The sequence below is a fragment of the Leptodactylus fuscus genome, chromosome 2 (genome assembly GCF_031893055.1).
Source record: "Leptodactylus fuscus isolate aLepFus1 chromosome 2, aLepFus1.hap2, whole genome shotgun sequence".
Classification (NCBI taxonomy): domain Eukaryota; kingdom Metazoa; phylum Chordata; class Amphibia; order Anura; family Leptodactylidae; genus Leptodactylus; species Leptodactylus fuscus.
In genome coordinates, this window is record NC_134266.1 from 80317330 (window position 1) to 80340636 (window position 23307).

The 23307-nt window shown below is 43.8% G+C and overlaps 1 protein-coding gene across 1 annotated transcript in view; it reads left to right on the plus strand.

Moving 5' to 3' along the window:
• The first annotated feature begins 10823 nt into the window (after positions 1-10823).
• The window catches only part of MOV10 (Mov10 RNA helicase), a 62122-nt gene continuing 49638 nt past the window's right edge, over positions 10824-23307 (plus strand). The window contains exons 1-4 of the mRNA XM_075264061.1: positions 10824-11010; positions 18539-18632; positions 20853-20998; positions 21082-21320. Coding sequence (XP_075120162.1) covers positions 10877-11010; positions 18539-18632; positions 20853-20998; positions 21082-21320 — 613 coding nt within the window. The 5' untranslated portion in view covers positions 10824-10876. The remainder of the gene's footprint in view (positions 11011-18538; positions 18633-20852; positions 20999-21081; positions 21321-23307) is intronic.

The following is a 23307-nucleotide window of genomic DNA, read 5'->3' on the forward strand; positions in this document are numbered from 1 at the left end:
GTGGAGGGAGCCTCTAAAAAACCCAGTTTGGACCAATTCATGGTGGAGGGAGCCTCTAATTAGCCCAGTTTGGACCAATTAATTGTGGAGGGAGCCTCTAACCAGCCCAGTTTGGACCAATTCATGGTGGAGGGAGCCTCTAAAAAACCCAGTTTGGACCAATTCATGGTGGAGGGAGCCTCTAAACAGCCCAGTTTGGGCAAATTCATGGTGGAGGGAGCCTCTAAACAGCCCAGTTTGGGCAAATTCATGGTGGAGGGAGCCTCTAACCAGCCCAGTTTGGACCAATTCATGGTGGAGGGAGCCTCTAAAAAACCCAGTTTGGACCAATTCATGGTGGAGGGAGCCTCTAACCACCCCAGTTTGGACCAATTCATGGTGGAGGGAGCCTCTAACCAGCCCAGTTTGGACCAATTCATGGTGGAGGGAGCCTCTAAAAAACCCAGTTTGGACCAATTCATGGTGGAGGGAGCCTCTAAACAGCCAAGTTTGGACCAATTCATGGTGGAGGGAGCCTCTAAAAACCCCAGTTTGGACCAATTCATGGTGGAGGGAGCCTCTAACCAGCCCAGTTTGGGCAAATTCATGGTGGAGGGAGCCTCTAAACAGCCCAGTTTGGGCAAATTCATGGTGGAGGGAGCCTCTAACCAGCCCAGTTTGGACCAATTAATGGTGGAGGGAGCCTCTAAACAGCCAAGTTTTGGGAAATTCATGGTGGAGGGAGCCTCTAACCAGCCCAGTTTGGACCAATTCATGGTGGAGGGAGCCTCTAACCAGCCCAGTTTGGACCAATTCATGGTGGAGGGAGCCTCTAAACAGCCCAGTTTGGGCAAATTCATGGTGGAGGGAGCCTCTAAAAAACCCAGTTTGGACCAATTCATGGTGGAGGGAGCCTCTAATTAGCCCAGTTTGGACCAATTAATTGTGGAGGGAGCCTCTAACCAGCCCAGTTTGGACCAATTCATGGTGGAGGGAGCCTCTAAAAAACCCAGTTTGGACCAATTCATGGTGGAGGGAGCCTCTAAACAGCCCAGTTTGGGCAAATTCATGGTGGAGGGAGCCTCTAAACAGCCCAGTTTGGGCAAATTCATGGTGGAGGGAGCCTCTAACCAGCCCAGTTTGGACCAATTAATGGTGGAGGGAGCCTCTAAACAGCCAAGTTTTGGGAAATTCATGGTGGAGGGAGCCTCTAACCAGCCCAGTTTGGACCAATTCATGGTGGAGGGAGCCTCTAACCAGCCCAGTTTGGACCAATTCATGGTGGAGGGAGCCTCTAACCAGCCCAGTTTGGACCAATTAATGGTGGAGGGAGCCTCTAAACAGCCAAGTTTTGGGAAATTCATGGTGGAGGGAGCCTCTAACCAGCCCAGTTTGGACCAATTCATGGTGGAGGGAGCCTCTAACCAGCCCAGTTTGGACCAATTAATGGTGGAGGGAGCCTCTAACCTGCCCAGTTTGGACCAATTAATGGTGGAGGGAGCCTCTAACCAGCCCAGTTTGGACCAATTCATGGTGGAGGGAGCCTCTAACCAGCCCAGTTTGGACCAATTCATGGTGGAGGGAGCCTCTAACCAGCCCAGTTTGGACCAATTCATGGTGGAGGGAGCCTCTAAAAAACCCAGTTTGGACCAATTCATGGTGGAGGGAGCCTCTAAACAGCCCAGTTTGGGCAAATTCATGGTGGAAGGAGCCTCTAACCAGCAGAGTTGTGGGAAAGCAGGGTGGAGGGAGCCTCTAACCAGCAGAGTTGGTGGAAATCAGGGTGGAGGGAGCCTCTAACCAGCAGAGTTGGGGGAAATCATGTTGGAGGGAGCCTAGTATTAGCAGAATTGTGCAACGCTTATGGTGGATGAGTATGAGGATGCGGAGGAATTGGAGAGGTTGAGTACAGACATGGAGTTTCATGTTGGGGTGCTTTACACAGGTGGGCACAAAAATGAAGGCTCTATCCAGTGGTGGTTCATTTTTATCAAAGTGAGCCGGTCGGCACTCTCAGCTGACAGACGGGTGCGCTTGTCAGTGATGATGCCACCGGCTGCACTGAACACCCTCTCAGATAGGACGCTGGCGGCAGGACAGGACAGCACCTCCAAGGCATATAGGGCAAGTTCAAGCCACAGGTCCAACTTCGACACCCAATACGTGTAGGGCGCAGAGGGGTCGGAGAGGACAGGGCTGTGGTCGGAAAGGTATTCCCGCAACATGCGCCTATACTTCTCACGCCTGGTGACACTAGGACCCTCCGTGGCGGCACTTTGGCGAGGGGGTGCCATCAAGGTGTCCCAGACCTTAGACAGTGTGCCCCTCGTTTGTGTGGACCGGTGAGAACTTGGTTGCCTACTGGAGGAACTGCCCTCCCTGCCGCCAACGTCACATGCTGGAAACATCTCCATCATATTCTGCACCAATTGCCTGTGGCAAGCATTGATGCGATTGGCCCTCCCCTCTACCGGAATAAAAGACGAGATGTTGTTTTTATACCGGGGGTCAAGGATAGCAAAGATCCAGTACTGGTTGTCCTCCATGATTTTGACAATACGCTTGTCGGTTGTAAAGCACCCCAACATGAACTCAGCCATGTCTGCCACAGTGTTAGTTGGCATGACTCCTCTGGCCCCACCGGAAAGTTCAATCTCCATTTCCTCCTCATCCTCCATGTCTACCCATCCGCGCTGCAACAATGGGACGATTCGAAGTTGCCCGGAAGCCTCCTGTATCACCATCACATCATCGGACAACTCTTCTTCCTCCTCCTCCTCCTCCTCCTCCTCCATTAAACGCAGTGAAGCGGACAGATGTGTGGACCTACTCTCCAGCTGTGACGGATCGGATGCTATCCCTAACTCCTCTGTGTGATCTGAGTTATCCCTGATGTCAATCAGGGATTCTCTCAGAACACACAAGAGCGGGATTGTAAGGCTCACCATCGCATCCTCAGAGCTCACCCTCCTTGTGGACTCCTCAAAGACCCGTAGGATGTCACAAAGGTCTCTCATCCATGGCCACTCATGGATGTGAAACTGAGGCAGCTGACTTTGTGGCACCCTAGGGTTTTGTAGCTGGTATTCCATCAAAGGTCTCTGCTGCTCAACCACTCTATTCAACATCTGAAACGTTGAGTTCCAGCGTGTGGGGACGTCGCACAAAAGCCGGTGTTGTGGCACATGCAGGCGTTGCTGGAGAGATTTTAAGCTAGCAGCGGCTACTGTTGACTTGCGAAAGTGGGCGCACATGCGCCGCACTTTCACCAGTAGCTCTGGAACATTGGGGTAGCTCTTTAGGAAACGTTGCACCACTAGGTTGAAGACGTGGGCCAGGCATGGAACATGTTGGAGTCCGGCAAGCTCCAGAGCTGCTACCAGGTTCCGGCCGTTATCACAAACGACCATGCCTGGGCCCAGGTGCAGCGGCTCAAACCATATTGCCGTCTCATCGAGGAGGGCATCCCTCACCTCGGAGGCAGTGTGCTGTCTGTCCCCCAAGCTGATCAGCTTCAGCACAGCCTGCTGACGTCTACCAACGCCAGTGCTGCAACGTTTCCAACTCGTAGCTGGGGTCAATCTAACAGCGGAGGAGGAGGCGGTGGCGGAGGAGGAGGCGGTGGCGGAGGAGGAGGCGGTAGAGGAGGAGGAGGAGGGGGGTGTTCTTCTCGTGTCCCTGCCAGGAATGTTAGGCGGGGAGACGAGGTACACCGGGCCAGTTTGGGAAGCAGTCCCAGCCTCAACTACATTCACCCAGTGTGCCGTCAGTGAAATGTAGCGTCCCTGTCCGCATGCACTTGTCCACGCGTCGGTGGTCAAGTGGACCTTTGTGCAAAGCGCGGAACTAAGGGCCCGCCTGATGTTGAGTGACACGTGCTGGTGCAAGGCGGGGACGGCACACCGGGAGAAGTAGTGACGGCTAGGGACGGCATAGCGAGGTGCCGCAGTTGCCATCAGGTCCAGGAAGGCGGGAGTTTCAACAAGCCGGAACGCCAACATCTCCTGGGCCAGCAGTTTAGCGATGTTGGCGTTCAAGGCTTGCGCGTGTGGGTGGTTAGCAGTGTATTTCTGCCGCCGCTCCAATGTCTGAGAGATGGTGGGTTGTTGTAAAGAAACGCCTGATGGTGCCTTTGATGGTGCAGGAGAAGGAGATAAGACAGGACCAGGGGAGGATGAGGTAGAAGTCAACAAAGTGGCGGAGGCAGATGAAGTGGTGTCCTGGCTCGTCCTCTGGAGTGCATCGCCAGCACAGTCAGCAGTGGCAGTGGCAGAGGCAGTGGCAGTGGCGTGAACGGCAGGCGGCCTTTGTCCTGCCGTTGCTGCCTGCCACTGATTCCAGTGCTTGGATTCCAAATGACGGCGCATTGAAGTGGTGGACAGGTTGCTCTTCTCAGAGCCCCTAATCAATTTCGAGAGGCAAATTGTGCAGACAACACTATATCTGTCCTCGGCGCATTCCTTGAAAAAACTCCACACCTTCGAGAAACGTGCCCTCGAGGTGGGAGTTTTTCGGGGCTGGGTACGAACTGGAACATCTTGGGAGATTCCGGGTGTGGCCTGGCTTCGCCTAAGCTGCTGACCTCTGCCTCTGCCTCTAGCTACCCTTTTTGGTGCTGCACCTGCCTCAACATCCACACTACTTTCCCCGCTTGACATCCCCCCTGTCCAGGTCGGGTCAGTGTCCTCATCATCCACCACTTCCTCTTCCAACTCCTGTCTCATCTCCTCCTCCCGCACAATGCGCCGGTCAACTGGATGCCCTGACGGCAACTGCGTCACATCATCGTCGATGAGGGTGGGTTGCTGGTCATCCACCACCAAATCGAACGGAGATGGAGGAGACTCTAGTGTTTGAGCATCTGGACACAGATGCTCCTCTGTTAGGTTCGTGGAATCGTGACGTGGAGAGGCAGGTTGAGGGACAATGAAAGGAGCGGAGAACAGCTCTGGGGAGCAGGGACAGTTTGGGTTATTGTTCTGTAAAGCTTCGGAATTTTGGGAGGAAGGAAGACAAGACTGTTGGGTAATAGGAGGAGAGGAGGCAGAGTCTGACTGGCTGCTGGACAATGTGCTGTAAGCGTTCTCTGACAGCCATTGCAAGACCTGTTCCTGGTTCTCGGGCCTACTAAGGTTTGTACCCTGCAGTTTAGTTAATGTGGCAAGCAACCCTGGCACTGTGGAGTGGCGCAATGCTTGCTGCCCCACAGGAGTAGGCACGGGACGCCCTGTGGCTTCACTGCTACCTTGCTCCCCAGAACCATTCCCCCGACCTCGCCCACGGCCTCGTCCACGTCCCTTTCCGGGAGCCTTGCGCATTTTGAATTCCTAGTTAGAAATTGGCACTGTATACCAGTAGTAAAAATTGTGGGTGCACGTAACCCCAATATATTCTTTGAATTCCCAGTCAGACAATGGCACTGTATACCAGTAGTAAAAATTGTGGGTGCACGTAACCCCAATATATTCTTTGAATTACCAGTCAGAAACTGGCACTATATGGCAGTAGCAAGAAATGAGGGTATTTATAACCCCAATATATTCTTTGAATTCCCAGTCAGACAATGGCACTGTATACCAGTAGTAAAAATTGTGGGTGCACGTAACCCCAATATATTCTTTGAATTCCCAGTCAGAAACTGGCACTATATGGCAGTAGCAAGAAATGAGGGTATTTGTATTCCCAATATACTCTTTGAATTCCCAGTCAGACAATGGCACTGTATACCAGTAGTAAAAATTGTGGGTGCACGTAACCCCAATATATTCTTTGAATTACCAGTCAGAAACTGGCACTATATGGCAGTAGCAAGAAATGAGGGTATTTATAACCCCAATATATTCTTTGAATTCCCAGTCAGACAATGGCACTGTATACCAGTAGTAAAAATTGTGGGTGCACGTAACCCCAATATATTCTTTGAATTCCCAGTCAGAAACTGGCACTATATGGCAGTAGCAAGAAATGAGGGTATTTGTATTCCCAATATACTCTTTGAATTCCCAGTCAGACAATGGCACTGTATACCAGTAGTAAAAATTGTGGGTGCACGTAACCCCAATATATTCTTTGAATTACCAGTCAGAAACTGGCACTATATGGCAGTAGCAAGAAATGAGGGTATTTATAACCCCAATATATTCTTTGAATTCCCAGTCAGACAATGGCACTGTATACCAGTAGTAAAAATTGTGGGTGCACGTAACCCCAATATATTCTTTGAATTCCCAGTCAGAAACTGGCACTATATGGCAGTAGCAAGAAATGAGGGTATTTGTATTCCCAATATACTCTTTGAATTCCCAGTCAGACAATGGCACTGTATACCAGTAGTAAAAATTGTGGGTGCACGTAACCCCAATATATTCTTTGAATTACCAGTCAGAAACTGGCACTATATGGCAGTAGCAAGAAATGAGGGTATTTATAACCCCAATATATTCTTTGAATTCCCAGTCAGACAATGGCACTGTATACCAGTAGTAAAAATTGTGGGTGCACGTAACCCCAATATATTCTTTGAATTCCCAGTCAGACACTGGCACTATATGGCAGTAGCAAGAAATGAGGGTATTTGTATTCCCAATATATTCTTTGAATTCCCAGTCAGACAATGGCACTGTATACCAGTAGTAAAAATTGTGGGTGCACGTAACCCCAATATATTCTTTGAATTCCCAGTCAGAAACTGGCACTATATGGCAGTAGCAAGAAATGAGGGTATTTGTATTCCCAATATACTCTTTGAATTCCCAGTCAGACAATGGCACTGTATACCAGTAGTAAAAATTGTGGGTGCACGTAACCCCAATATATTCTTTGAATTCCCAGTCAGACACTGGCACTATATGGCAGTAGCAAGAAATGAGGGTATTTGTATTCCCAATATATTCTTTGAATTCCCAGTCAGACAATGGCACTGTATACCAGTAGTAAAAATTGTGGGTGCACGTAACCCCAATATATTCTTTGAATTACCAGTCAGAAACTGGCACTATATGGCAGTAGCAAGAAATGAGGGTATTTATAACCCCAATATATTCTTTGAATTCCCAGTCAGACAATGGCACTGTATACCAGTAGTAAAAATTGTGGGTGCACGTAACCCCAATATATTCTTTGAATTCCCAGTCAGAAACTGGCACTATATGGCAGTAGCAAGAAATGAGGGTATTTGTATTCCCAATATACTCTTTGAATTCCCAGTCAGACAATGGCACTGTATACCAGTAGTAAAAATTGTGGGTGCACGTAACCCCAATATATTCTTTGAATTACCAGTCAGAAACTGGCACTATATGGCAGTAGCAAGAAATGAGGGTATTTGTATTCCCAATATACTCTTTGAATTCCCAGTCAGACAATGGCACTGTATACCAGTAGTAAAAATTGTGGGTGCACGTAACCCCAATATATTCTTTGAATTACCAGTCAGAAACTGGCACTATATGGCAGTAGCAAGAAATGAGGGTATTTGTATTCCCAATATACTCTTTGAATTCCCAGTCAGACAATGGCACTGTATACCAGTAGTAAAAATTGTGGGTGCACGTAACCCCAATATATTCTTTGAATTCCCAGTCAGAAACTGGCACTATATGGCAGTAGCAAGAAATGAGGGTATTTGTATTCCCAATATACTCTTTGAATTCCCAGTCAGACAATGGCACTGTATACCAGTAGTAAAAATTGTGGGTGCACGTAACCCCAATATATTCTTTGAATTACCAGTCAGAAACTGGCACTATATGGCAGTAGCAAGAAATGAGGGTATTTATAACCCCAATATATTCTTTGAATTCCCAGTCAGACAATGGCACTGTATACCAGTAGTAAAAATTGTGGGTGCACGTAACCCCAATATATTCTTTGAATTCCCAGTCAGAAACTGGCACTATATGGCAGTAGCAAGAAATGAGGGTATTTGTATTCCCAATATACTCTTTGAATTCCCAGTCAGACAATGGCACTGTATACCAGTAGTAAAAATTGTGGGTGCACGTAACCCCAATATATTCTTTGAATTACCAGTCAGAAACTGGCACTATATGGCAGTAGCAAGAAATGAGGGTATTTATAACCCCAATATATTCTTTGAATTCCCAGTCAGACAATGGCACTGTATACCAGTAGTAAAAATTGTGGGTGCACGTAACCCCAATATATTCTTTGAATTCCCAGTCAGAAACTGGCACTATATGGCAGTAGCAAGAAATGAGGGTATTTGTATTCCCAATATACTCTTTGAATTCCCAGTCAGACAATGGCACTGTATACCAGTAGTAAAAATTGTGGGTGCACGTAACCCCAATATATTCTTTGAATTACCAGTCAGAAACTGGCACTATATGGCAGTAGCAAGAAATGAGGGTATTTATAACCCCAATATATTCTTTGAATTCCCAGTCAGACAATGGCACTGTATACCAGTAGTAAAAATTGTGGGTGCACGTAACCCCAATATATTCTTTGAATTCCCAGTCAGAAACTGGCACTATATGGCAGTAGCAAGAAATGAGGGTATTTGTATTCCCAATATACTCTTTGAATTCCCAGTCAGACAATGGCACTGTATACCAGTAGTAAAAATTGTGGGTGCACGTAACCCCAATATATTCTTTGAATTACCAGTCAGAAACTGGCACTATATGGCAGTAGCAAGAAATGAGGGTATTTATAACCCCAATATATTCTTTGAATTCCCAGTCAGACAATGGCACTGTATACCAGTAGTAAAAATTGTGGGTGCACGTAACCCCAATATATTCTTTGAATTCCCAGTCAGAAACTGGCACTATATGGCAGTAGCAAGAAATGAGGGTATTTGTATTCCCAATATACTCTTTGAATTCCCAGTCAGACAATGGCACTGTATACCAGTAGTAAAAATTGTGGGTGCACGTAACCCCAATATATTCTTTGAATTACCAGTCAGAAACTGGCACTATATGGCAGTAGCAAGAAATGAGGGTATTTATAACCCCAATATATTCTTTGAATTCCCAGTCAGACAATGGCACTGTATACCAGTAGTAAAAATTGTGGGTGCACGTAACCCCAATATATTCTTTGAATTCCCAGTCAGAAACTGGCACTATATGGCAGTAGCAAGAAATGAGGGTATTTGTATTCCCAATATACTCTTTGAATTCCCAGTCAGACAATGGCACTGTATACCAGTAGTAAAAATTGTGGGTGCACGTAACCCCAATATATTCTTTGAATTACCAGTCAGAAACTGGCACTATATGGCAGTAGCAAGAAATGAGGGTATTTATAACCCCAATATATTCTTTGAATTCCCAGTCAGACAATGGCACTGTATACCAGTAGTAAAAATTGTGGGTGCACGTAACCCCAATATATTCTTTGAATTCCCAGTCAGACACTGGCACTATATGGCAGTAGCAAGAAATGAGGGTATTTGTATTCCCAATATATTCTTTGAATTCCCAGTCAGACAATGGCACTGTATACCAGTAGTAAAAATTGTGGGTGCACGTAACCCCAATATATTCTTTGAATTCCCAGTCAGAAACTGGCACTATATGGCAGTAGCAAGAAATGAGGGTATTTGTATTCCCAATATACTCTTTGAATTCCCAGTCAGACAATGGCACTGTATACCAGTAGTAAAAATTGTGGGTGCACGTAACCCCAATATATTCTTTGAATTCCCAGTCAGACACTGGCACTATATGGCAGTAGCAAGAAATGAGGGTATTTGTATTCCCAATATATTCTTTGAATTCCCAGTCAGACAATGGCACTGTATACCAGTAGTAAAAATTGTGGGTGCACGTAACCCCAATATATTCTTTGAATTACCAGTCAGAAACTGGCACTATATGGCAGTAGCAAGAAATGAGGGTATTTGTATTCCCAATATATTCTTTGAATTCCCAGTCAGACAATGGCACTGTATACCAGTAGTAAAAATTGTGGGTGTATATAGCCCCAATTCTATTGCTAGGGGACTTGCAGGGTATTTCTGGGGTGAAGGTGGGGGGGCACACCGTTGGAACGGGTATCGGGGTATATATCGGGTATACGGGAATACACTGACAGTGTATTCCATTCAGGATCCTGGGAAAGCTGGGTTGCGGCGATTGAGCCCGTCAGTGCCACGTTACACTGACAAGCTTCTCCCTGGAATTTAGCTCTTACAAGAGCTGTTGGTTGTCTTCTCCTTCCTATCCTAGCCTGTCCCTGCCTACCCAGAATCTAAGCCCTAGCTAGCTGGACGGAAACCTCCGTCCTCGGTGAATTGCAAGCTCAGAATGACGCGAACCTGGGCGGCGCTGTTCTTTTAAATTAGAGGTCACATGTTTTCGGCAGCCAATGGGTTTTGCCTACTTTTTTCAACGTCACCGGTGTCGTAGTTCCTGTCCCACCTACCCTGCGCTGTTATTGGAGCAAAAAAGGCGCCAGGGAAGGTGGGAGGGGAATCGAGTAATGGCGCACTTTACCACGCGGTGTTCGATTCGATTCGAACATGCCGAACAGCCTAATATCCGATCGAACATGAGTTCGATAGAACACTGTTCGCTCATCTCTAGTTGCAGGTATTTGTGAATAAAGTATCCATTTCTTCTTCACCATACGTAGGTACGGAATGTAGCACTTTTATTTTTGCATTTTCATAATGACATGAGGCAGATTGATACTGTTGTATTTTACATGACAATATTTCAGCATACATTTATGAATGACTCAGTTGGGATGGACAGGATAAGTTTCACTTTCGTTTCTCCTGAGGTTTTCTCCCTCTCTGGTTTCTGCCCCTCCTGCTTTGTGTGCATATAAATGATAAATGTTCTTTCATTTCAGTGTTACGTGTCCTACGGCAGACAGACAGTTGTCACCTGAACCTCACAGGATACTAACAGGAGGAAAAATGGCTCCTAAACAAAACATGAAAGAACGGAAAAGGGCTGGAGAGAAATTCCTACAACATCTAGATGAAACTGACAGAATGAATGTGACTAATAAAGAAGAACTGAGAAGTATCTATAATGAATTCAGAAGACTGTAAGAGCATTGAATATTATTATTATTATTTTACGATTATCTCATGTAGGTTTTTTATTAAATATAGCCAGTCAATTCTTTGACCAATTGAATTTCTGTGCTATGTATATCTCGTATTAGTTTGTCATTTGATCCAGACATCCTGGTAATGTTTTACTTTTTACAAATTGCATACTAATATTTCGTTTATCAACAATAGAACCATTAGCACAGGCTTTCACAGGACATGTTGTTGTGCAACTCTGCGCAACTAAAAACATCCAAATTTAGGTGTTTTTTTTTTTTTTTTGCTGCAGTTCACTTGCAGGAATGTTTGGCTTTCCGACTTTACATGCCCCATGTGGCCCGGGCTTGAGACTTAATGTTAAGCAATTATAACAAGATAATGGCATGCATTGCATTTTTTCTTCAGAGTTTTTCTCTGCATATTTCTTCCTCTTTTAAATATATAAGAATGATGCTCACGATTTTGCAGCTAAAATTAACATGCTTTTGTTTTGTTTTTTCAAAATCGAACAGGTTTTTGAGTACAAAACTTTTCGTCAGCCCTTTTTTTCCACAATGTCTGGATGAGATTACTGAAATCTCGTTGACTTTGCTAGTCCTGTAAAATGTCACATTTTGATCTGCTATTAGGGTTGAGCCAATCTTGAGATTTCAGGATCGTTTTTAAAATCCGATTTCTGATTATTCATCATATGAACCCAATTCCGATCCTAATTCAAATCAATAGGATTTTTTAATGATTGGAGATCGGATTTTAAAAACGATCCTATTCACTACACAGCATGGAGTCCAAAAATTGAAGGCTTAAATTTTTGGACTCCACGCTGTGTAGTGATTAAAAAATCCCCCGGCTACTTAGTCCCCTTCACTTACCTGCACAGAAGCGCTGTCGCTGCCACTCCCCGTTCTTCTCGCTCCTCTCATTCACATGTTTTCAGAGAGCCGTGCGGAATTCCGTTTCCGATCTTTTTTTATCTTTTTTTACTCGATCGCCAATCGGAACCCGATCTTTTCCGATCCCGATCGCTCAACCCTATCCGCTATATCTTCACAGCAGACAAAGCAAGCTGCAGCAAAATAAAAAACTGCAAAAAAGATCGCTATGGAAATACATTGCGTTTTTTTCTCAGCATTTTTCACAAAAAGTACGCAGAGTTTTCGTCTGCAGACTTTCTATCTCTATTATACCTATATGGAAAATGAAAAAAAAAAGAGGCATAGTACAGATGAGGGGCAGAAGAGAACTACATAGTTCCTCAAGCAACAAGTGTTATCCCCAAGTATATAGAGAAGGCCCTATATTTGTGCGTGCTCTTACCACACATACATAGCTATGAAATGAAAGATAAAGCTCTCAGAATAATAATAATAATAGCAAATTTTATTAAAGACACGATTAAAACAACATAAAAATATAAAAAGATCAGCTAGAAACAACAGTGCTGATGTCGGTGCCAGCAAACGCAGGACAGAGGCTCAATATCAATATTACAGAGAATGATGAAATATATGAAACATTATATTATGTACTGCAGAAATAGAAAAATAATTGCCCAGGGGATTGCCTGTGTATATCACATAGATAGAAACGCATTTGCTGACACCGACACCAGCACTGTTGTTTATGTCTTGTCTTTTTATATTTATATGTTGTTTTAATCATGTCTTTAATAAAATTTGCTATTATTATCATTCTGAGTGTTTTCTTATATTTATCTTTCGTTTCAAAGCAATATGGAAAATGCCAGTAAGCAATTTTTAAATGGCAGCTTTTCCTCTGCGGATTTTTTTATGCAATGTGTGGATGGGATTAGCCAGGAACCCATCTACTTTGCGGATACTGTAAAACATAGCTTTTTTAGACGCGTCCAAAACGCTGCGTTTCCACAATGTGGTGCTCTGTATACAGAGTAATTTCACATTGCCATTTTACTGTACATTGTTTTGATCCGTCAAAGGATCAGGAAGTAATCAAAATATGTGTTAGAAACAGAATAGTTTCACTGTGTATCAGATATCACTGACTGCATTTATCAACCCATTAATAGCACTAACAGACCTTTTTTTTTTTTTTTTTACAAAAAAACATTTTTTGCTGGAAAAACCCTTTTTTTTTTCTCTTTTTCCATTACTATTGCGGCTGGTCATAGACCCCCCCCCCCCCCCTTTTTTTTTTTTTTCACTATTTTATGGGAGATTCTATACATTACTATTGGAGCTGGTCATAGACCCCACACACACACACCTCCCAAAGAAAAATGTATTTATTTATTTTTTTTGCTTGACTCGACTGTAAGCCGAGGGGGGCTTTATCGGCACAAAAACTGTGCTGAAAAACTCGGCTTATACTCGAGTATATACGGTAAACAAAATTTCATCCACTTGACTGGTATTGTAAAATGCAGGGGGTTTTTTTGCTGTGTTTCTTTTGTGACCAAAACACTGTACTTCCGCATAATGAGGTCTTAGCCTCAATGTGGTGTGTATAGGGGCCTTATGAACATGAAAACTTTTCCATTTTTTCACATATTTGAAGCCATAACTGTTTAATTTTTTGCAGGACAACTTGTATTTTTCATTGGACCATTTTGGGGTGATTTATAACTGATAACTACATTTTCTTGAGACTTCCTGGCAATTTTGGCACATTTGGTAGCCCGGAATAATAGCAAAAAACAGAATACAGGTGACATGTAATTTTGATTGCGCACTGTCGGCTTTCTAGCGGTATATAATACCGCACATTGATGAGGACATGAAAGGTCCTGTTTAAGGTTGAGGGCCCATGTTGTGGAAATGAAACTTTTTTTTGTTGCAGATTTTGCCTCTTTTTTTGAGCCAAAGCCAAGAATGGGTACAAAAGGAATGAGAAATATATAGGAAGTTCTTATGCTTCTACCTTCTGCTCAATCTACTCCTGCCTTTGGCTCAAAAAACCGCAGCAAAATCTACAACAAAAAAAGCTATGTTTCTGCAACTTGGGGCCTCAGCTTAAGCGGTCAAACGTCTACTATCAGAATTTTTCCAGCCGTAATACTAATCTGCTACTTACCATGGTTCACTATTATACAATGATGATGGGCAGGTTAAATACACTGAGTGGCCAGAAGTCACGGGAAGGTACCAGATGCGCGTTAATAGTGGGTCGCCCCTCTGTAAGCCCTGATAACTGCAGCAAGATGATGAGGCATGAACTCCACGAGGTTCCAAGATTTCTGGAAGGATATTGATCCACGCAGTCTGCATTGCAGCCCACAATTGGTCCTGTGTAGTTGGCGTTGGGTCCATGGAACGGACACTGGTATTCACAGCATCCCATAAATGCTCTATGGGGTTGAGGTTGGGCAAGCGGGCAGAATAATTGAGGTCGTGAGGTCACTGGTGTGTCCATTAATCTAGTCCCGTGCCACCAACAAGCGATGACATGTTGCATTGTCCTGTTGGTACACAGCATCCCCATCAGGGAACTCCAACACCAGAAAGGGATGCAGAAGGTCTGCCATAAGTTGCATGTATCGAGCACTGGTCATTGATCCCAATTGGGCCCCAGACAATGGGGCCCAATTGTGACCATCTGAACATGGCCCAGACATGATGGAGCCACCTCCCCTCTGGAAACGTCCCTGTTGGCATGCAGAATCCATGGCTTCATGGGGCATACGCCACACTCTCACATGCCCATCGGCTCTGTACAACTGGCACCGTGATTCATCAGACCATGCCACATGCTGCCACTGTTCCATGGTCCAATAATGATGGTTGCGGGCCCATGCCAGTCTTTGAGCTTTGTGTTGCAGCATCAGCAAAGGGACACGGGTCGGATGTTCACTGTTGAAGCCTATGCGGTGTAGTTCTTGGCGTACAGTCCTGGTGGAAATAGATTCCTGGCGCCCCACATTCAAATCGGTGGTGATTTGACCTAGAGTAGATCATTGAGAGCCGTACGACTCTGCGGAGGTGATATCCATTCATCAAACACTTGTGGTCATCTGGTGTGCCGGATTACGCGGCTGCCAACGTTGTCTCTGTAATATTGCAGGTCCACCCGAGACACTGTTGACCTTGGAAAACCAAATTTCCGGGTAATCTCCAAAATGCTATGCCCCATGCGTCTTGCACCGATTATCATCCCATGTTCAAAGTCACTTTACTCGCAACATGCTGCCATGTTCACAAGACACCTGTCGGCAGCAGACTGCTCAGATATCCTGGCGACACTAGCGCTATAGGCCACATCGCATCACACTGATTGAGCGTCATATCCGACACAACCGGCACTGGGACACACCTTCCTGTGACTTTTGGCCACTGAGTGTATAACCTGTCATGTAAATAGATCCTTATTTTCCGGACAGAAAATCAGCTACCTAAGTTGCTCTGTGTGAATTCACCCTATTGTTCTCTCAGAATATTCACAGCATATCTTTACACCAATATCAGTTTGTTGGAGGCCGTAAGCCACAGCACCTATGCAAGCACTACATCTATGTATACATAGCTGTGTCTGTACAGGATATTGCAGTGACTGGAATAAAGCTGCGCTATGTATAAGGGTTGGTTCACACTAGCGCTTGTATTCCATCCGCAAGGAGTCCGCATGGAGACCCCCTGGAAGGAATACCAACGCTAATGCAAGCGCTGTGTAGTTAAGCACACGGAGCCCATAGACTATAATGGGCTCTGTGTGCTTGCCGCGCACTGCCCGCACAATTCATTCGTGCACAGCAAGCACACGGAGCCCATTATAGTCTATGGGCTCCATGTGCTTTGCAAGCACATCGCTTGCATTAGCGTTGGTATTCCGTCCAGGGGGGGGTCTCCTTGTGGACGGATTACAAGCGCTAGTGTGAATCAACCCTAAGAAAGGATGACTAAATTGCATACTTGACATAGGGTAACCCCAGAGGAACCTATAGAATTGTTACAGAATTTTTTTCTGGATTTAAAAAAAAAAAAAAAAAGTGTTTAAATAACACAGTAAAATATGGTGTGAACAAAGCTCTGCAGTTTCATGGGTAATTTATAGTGTTGAGCGAATAGTATTCGATCGAATATCTCGCCGGCATAGGAATGTGTGTAATCGGCCGAACACCAAGGGGTTAAACGCATCAAATATTTAAAGCGTTTAACCCCTCGGCGGGTTACACACATTCCTATGCCGGCAAGGTATTCGATCGAATACTACTCGCTTAACACTACTAATATACAGGAATCCTTATATAGTCTGATTCAATCCTCTGATGTTATGACACAGTAAAACACTCAAGGGGGAGAATAAATAGTAAAAAATCCCAATTTCTGAACAGCCCCCCATACTGTGACTGAAAACTAATGGGTTAAAACTCAGCTGCAGTGAAACTTCATAATTCTAATCCGATAAGTGACAGCAGGTCAGGTACATGTAAGAAGCTGAAGCAGTGCAAAATATTACTGCCACTGTGCGTATTGCTATGATGGTATTATTGGTAATAGCCTTCACATCCAGGTGCACCCTGGGAGTCCATTTAATTGATAAAAAGCAGAAAGACAACACCAGTGCATGCCCATAGTCAATGAGCCTGGTTGTATAGCCATGTATTGCTCTGCAGTTACACAGAGGCGGTGGAGCCCAATCTACACATCAGACAGAAAAGGGTAGGTGTTTGATGACATTTTAATGTGAGTCATAAAAAAAAATAGCTTACTATAGCTAGGTTCACCTCTGTCTTGGAGTCCTGCAAGGAGAACTTTAATCTCTAGCAGTTTCAATATAAAACTGGTGGACCCCCTTAGGGTCCATTCACATGGAGGAAAATGGTGAGGAATTTGGTGTGGAATTTTCCACACTGAGAAAATAAGACTGCCATTGATTTCAATGGGTTATGCTAGCTTTTTTTTCCACTAGCGCTAAACGGAACCCATTGAAGTCAATGGGATTCTGTTTTGCAGCGCTGACTCTGACACGAGTTTACTTGTCAAGATCAACGGCGCGTTACATCGTGTGAATGGACCCTAAGGCTAAGGCCCCACGTGCAGTGATAAATTGGTGCGGGAAGAACTGTTGCGTGATCGCATTGCGATATTTTTTTTTTTTTTTTTCTTCTGCGCTTTTAAGAGAAAGTTCAGAGTTTTCCTCTGTGGACTTTCTCTTAACATTATATCTACAGGAAAGGTGCCGGCGTTTCCGTAGATATAATTGACATGTTGCGATTTGCAAAGCCGCAACTGGTTTGCAAATTGCAGCGTGTCCGCATTGCGTTTTTTTCCGCAAAGTGAGCATGGGATTCGCATGAATCCCATCCCCTTTGCTTGCACTGTAAAACGCCGCAATTTTTCCCAGTATTTCCGCTGTGAGCAAATCGTGGCGTTTACGTCCCGCGGGGCCCTGGCCTAAAGGTGCTATTGACATGAAAAATTATTTTTTTTTATGTAGATTGTGAACCCCATATAGGGATCACAATGTACTTTTTTTTTTTTTTTCTCTCCTATCAGTATGTCTTTGTAGATGGGAGGAAATGCACGCAAACACGGGGAGAACATACAAACTCCTTGCAGATGTTGTTCCTGGCAGGATTTGAACCCAGTACTGCAGTGCTAACCACTGAGCCACTGTGTGGCCCCGCTATTGACATGAAATTCTCACCAGATGTCAGTAACAACTCCTCCAATCCACACAGGCAAAGAAATCAAACCATAATGTCAATAAATTATGTGTAATAATGAGAAATGACACAGGGAAAAGTTACTTACTGAAATGTATTTAATATCTTGTAGAAAAGCCATTGTTGTTGATAACAGCTTTAAGACGCCTTCTGTATGGAGAAACTAGTCACACACGTTGCTCAGGTGTGATTTTGGCCCATTCTTCCACACAAACACTCTTCAAATCCTGAAAGTTTGGTGGGCTCCTTCTGAGCTTTAGTTCCCTCTATAGATTTCCTATTGGATTCGGGTCAGGTGATTGGCTGGGTCCTTCTAGAAGCTTTATTTTTTTTTATCTAAACCAATTGAGTCAAAGCCCCACATGTCAGAAATGCCGCACAGAAAACTGTTGTGTTTTACAGTCCCTGCAAAGTGGATGGGATTCTTCTCGCGAATATATGTGCCGCAGACACGCTGCAACTTAAAAAAAAAATATAAAGCCGGCTTTACACGCACTCCCATTGAAGTGAATGGGATGTGTTTTGAAGCGCTCGTATATACATGTCTAAATGAGCGGAGCGTAAACTCCGTGTGAAGGGGTCCTTAGAAATCTATTTACTTAGAAAATTAGTAGTAGGTTTCCGATTGGCGGGTCCCCTAGAAACACTTTTTAGCTAACCTACATATGTATACAAGTGTTCTCGCCATCAAGAAGTTGCAATTGGCAATCAGTATGTCATATTTGCAATGTACTGTATGTAAAGAGCAGAAGAAGATACTGTGTTAAATGTGACTGTTTTTTTTAATTTAAAATTCACTTGGCTTTTATAACGAATAACGAAGAAATCATAATACTTGATATTGATGATTATATATATTTTTTTTTTTATTTCCTTATTAGACATGGCCCTCTACCAAATTTTTCTTCCGTACTCTATAGTCTTAAAATGGCAGGAAAGGCTTCCAGAAGAGGAGACTCCATTCATCTGAGCCAGGTGTGTTCTGTGCTAGGACATGTATTCTGTCTGTAGGTCATCTTGGCCAAATTGCAGGGATTTTTTAACATGATGCTGTAGTCACAAAAAGCTGCCATTATGTAGCATGTTGAAAAAGTCATGCCGAAACATTAGTTTGGCTGTGACAGAGGAACGCCTCCTCAGTTTTGTTTGGCAGGATGTTTCCTTTAAAGTTTTGCATGAACTATAGACGAAATAAATGTCTGAAATATTTCTGCATTGTTTGAATTGAATATTATTTTGCGCATTATGTAGATGTATTCAACTGAACCAAATCGCACCATATAACTTTTAGTTCAGCTTATTAGTGGTAGGGGTTTTGTGTAGCACAGATGCTAAAGGAGTAATAAGTAGAAATGAATGGAAGCACCTTTGCCAGCAGACTTTGCCGGCGGCCGGCCGCTTACCCCCCGCGTACCGGCTGCTTCTATTCATTTCTATGGGAGCGTGCTGTGAGCGTGCTGTTTGGAACGGCTGTTCTGAACAGTGTTCGCTCATCTCTAGTAATGAGCAATTTTTAGGCTAGGGCCCCACGGGACGGAAACGCTGCAATTTGCCTGCAGTGGAAACACCGTGGGAAAAATCACAGCGTTTTACAATACAGGCAAAGTGGATGGGATCCCACGCCCACTTTGCAGTAAAATCCGCTGTGCGGACACGCCATGACTTCCGAAACCGGGGCGGTTTTGAAAGTTGCAGCATGTCAATTATACGTACAGAAATTCTGGCGGTTTCCCCATAGGTATAATTGTAACAGATAGTCAGTGGAGAAAAACTCTGAACTTTCTGTTTTGTTTCTGGCATGCATATCAACTTTTGTATTTTTGTTGAAATCACAAAATTAAATTTTTGGTTATTTTTCACCCTCAATGTGTGTGCAGCAAAATTACTACCTTAAAGAGGTATTCCCATGTCGCATACTCACTAGTCTTCACTCCTGTAAAATCTTCTTTCTTCCTGGTTTCTTGCATCATTTGGTGGGCGGGGTTTCACATGCAACCTGCCGTTTAGCTCCGCCCCCAAATTCGTGTGTAGCTCCGCCCACCCATATTGGACTATGAAGTACAGGCAGCAGCAACTCCATTCTGTGTTAGATACAGAGACTGCCTGTCTCTGCCACAATTGAATTAGCTAGCCTGATAACTGGGAGAACAGAAGAAATGAAAGCAGCTCCTCTCCCCTATCTGAGAGCAGGACCTAGGTCACGTGGTGCAGACACAGGAATAGCTAGAAACACAGGCTCGCTCCCTGCACTTAGCCTCTCCTCCCTCCCCCCTGAGAGCAGCAGATACATCACTTGACTTTTGAGCAGATAAGTCAAGGGCTGTGTCAACAATGAATTGAATAACGTAAGATAGTGGACAAACAAAGCAGTTTTGCTGAAGCAATGTATTTAGGAAAAGTCTTACATCCACATTAACAAGCAGTATAGATAGGATCCTTGTGATGGGACAACCCCATTAAGTTTTAAATAGGCAGTGGAAGAAAAAAAAAAATCAATTGGTCTTTCCTCAGTGCTCTGGTTAACCATGCACGGTCCGGTCTTCATGGTCCCATGCTGACATGTGGCAGAAATCCCAGCCAATCACCAGCCTCAGTGAAGGGCATACGATGTCACTACCTGTGACATCATGCGTCTCTTACTAAGGCCTGCTGAGGCCGCGATTGGCCTCAGCAATAATGAGGCCACTGAGGCCAATCAGAAGCTTCATCAAAAGGGATCCAGTGAAGAGTTTCCAAGTATATTCACCCAGTCACATTGGAGCAGATTTACTAAATGAACTAGAATTCTTAATTTGCACTACAAAAGTGACCAACATTTTATTTATTTATTTTTTTTACCAGAAAAATCGATGTTCTGATGGAAATGCTAAGGATGGCAGCCAACAACACTAATGGCTATAGATGAGCCCGAGTGTTTTGACTGCAGGAGGCAGATTTCCCTGTACAACCACTAGAAAGCGTCACATGACTTCATTGCATCTCTGTGCACGCTGGTGTCATGTGATGCCATTTCATGTATATAATGTCAAGTGCTGTGTATACCTGACGACATCTCTTGGTTTTCATATTTTTACAAATACAAAATGAATTAGACAAGGCCTCATACGTGTTTACAATTGAAATTGAATGCACATTAGTAGTAGTTGTACCTGCTGTATATGTTTTCATGTTATTCAGTTGACAATCTTTGTATAGGTTGCAAAGAAAAAATCGGTGTTGGCTGATCAGTATTCAGCTAGTTACCAAGCCCAGGAACCATCATCTAGTCAGCCCGCTCAGGATGGGAACAATTATACAAGAGGACAAGCACGACTAATAATTCGGTGGCTGAAACAAAGTCGGTATGTATTATGCCATATTATAACATGTTTTTGAATGGTAAAATAGACTAAATGCAGGAGGGTCCGATTTCCTTATTTTGCAGGCAAGAGTTCATCCGGAACAAATGTGGAATTGTGATTAAATCGGGCCATGATCTCGCAGATGGTCGGATAAGGTTTCCCTTGGCACCGAATGAACCAAAGATGGTGCCCATATATATTGAGAATACTTCTGACGAAACAATTACATTTGTCCAGTACAAATTTCTACGTAGAATGAGAATCTTTTCTCTTCAAGATGAGCACAATGTATCTACTATCAATACTAAAACTTTGAATCCAGGTGAGCAGATCTAGAAGATCAAATCAAACTCTTTGCATCTTTTAACACCTTGCACATTCTGATCTATTCTGGCACAGCTGCCAAGGACAGTGCAAACCACCGTAATAGTACGATAATAATAGTGTGTTAAGTAGTCACAATGTCCAGTGACAGTAGCCAATCTTTTCATGTAGCCTAGGGAAATATGGTACCAATAGCAGCTTTGTGGGAACAAATCCAATACCTCTAGCAGTGACTGGTGCCATGCATAGCACTAGTCCGTGATCCAAGTTACTAATTGCATCAGTGTATTTATTTAACTTTTTTTTTTTTTTTTTTTTTCTTTATAATGTAGATTGTGAGCCCCATATAGGGATCACAATGTACATTTATTTTCCTATCAGTATGTTTTTGTAGAATGGGAGAAAATCCACGCAAACTTGGGGAGTACGTACAAACTTCATGCAGGTGTTGTTTCAAACCCAGGACTTCAGCTCTGCAGTGCTAACCACTGAGCCACCATGTTGCCCCTATGTGTGAGTGTGTCAAGAGTGTCAGTATGTCTGTAAATCTTGTGAACTATTTGCATGCATGTTTGTGTATTGTGAGTGGACAAATGGCACCATCTGGAATACCCAAACTTCATAGCTCCATGTGTCATTGATGTGACAGCCAAGCGTTAGCTACAAAGGTGAGTGAGTGCCAGCCTATGTGCTACAAAGGGGCAGCTGACCTTGAAAATAAATCAGGGGGCTAACAGACATGTGCCTAAAACAGTTCAGTGAGCCTTACTTCATATAGGGCTTGAAAGCAGACAGATGGTCACTGCACCTATGCTAACAAACATGTATCGGATAAAAAAAAGCTTCAGCTTGCTCACCCTACAAGTATTACTGGAAAAACACAGGCTGGTGGCGGCAACATTATGGTCTAACTTTTTTTTTTTTTTTTTTTATTCCTGGCATTCTTCCACGTATCCAGGTGGAAGGTACAGTGAGCTAGTTAAGGCGTGAACCCATGTACAGTACATGTATACATGTTATCTTCTTTGGCACAGATGGAATTTTCCAGCAAGACAACGTGACATGTCACATGGCTAGAAATGTCCAATATTGGTTGGAATAGCATAACCAAGACTTCCAAGTACTTCCCTGGATTCCACTGGCCTCTGCTGCACATGGTGTATACTCTGGATATTTAGGCAGTTTTAGTACAGGGTCTTTTAGTGCTGTAGCACTTTTTATATTAAAGTTGTAGAGATGGGTGATTGAAAAATTCTCATGTCCCAAAGAAAAAAATACTATATTTTTTGAGGGGTGTAGTTTCCAAAATGGGGTCACTTTTTAGGGGTTTGCCCTGTTCTTTCACTTTAGGGGCTCTGCATATGCGACATGGTGCATGAAACGGATTCCAGCAAAATCTGTCATCCAAAAAGATCAATAGCATTCCTTCAGTGCCCATACAACAGTTTACATCCAAATGTTCTTTGTTGTCTGGCTTACCATAGCCATTCTATCCTTTGTGGCGATCAGTGTCTGATAAAGGTCCAGGAGGCCCAAACGTTACAAATTGACATTATTGTATGGATTTCTATATTGTCAAAAATCACTTCGATATGGAGAGCATTGGTCATTGTATGCTTATGATTAGAAGTGAGTTTTTCCTTTTAGAAGGAGTGCCATATTACCATAACATTAGGATATAACCACTCTGAAACTGCTCATGGTCCTGAGAACTCAGCACCCTATCTCTCCAGGGAGTAGTGAGTCATGTCACCCATTCTATGATGCTAGTTAAGATAGAACAGGTCAGGGACCAAGAAAACCATGTGTATAAAAAAAAAAAAAAAAATTATAGGCAAATGAAGCAGGCTTTTAGGAAAGCTTTTAGAAGTTTAGGAAATCTCATGAATTTGCGTAAGCTAGCCATATAAATAGGATCTTTGATCTGGGAATACCCCTTTAAGGTTACCTTGGTGACCTGGGAAACTTTTGCAATGCTAGTTCTA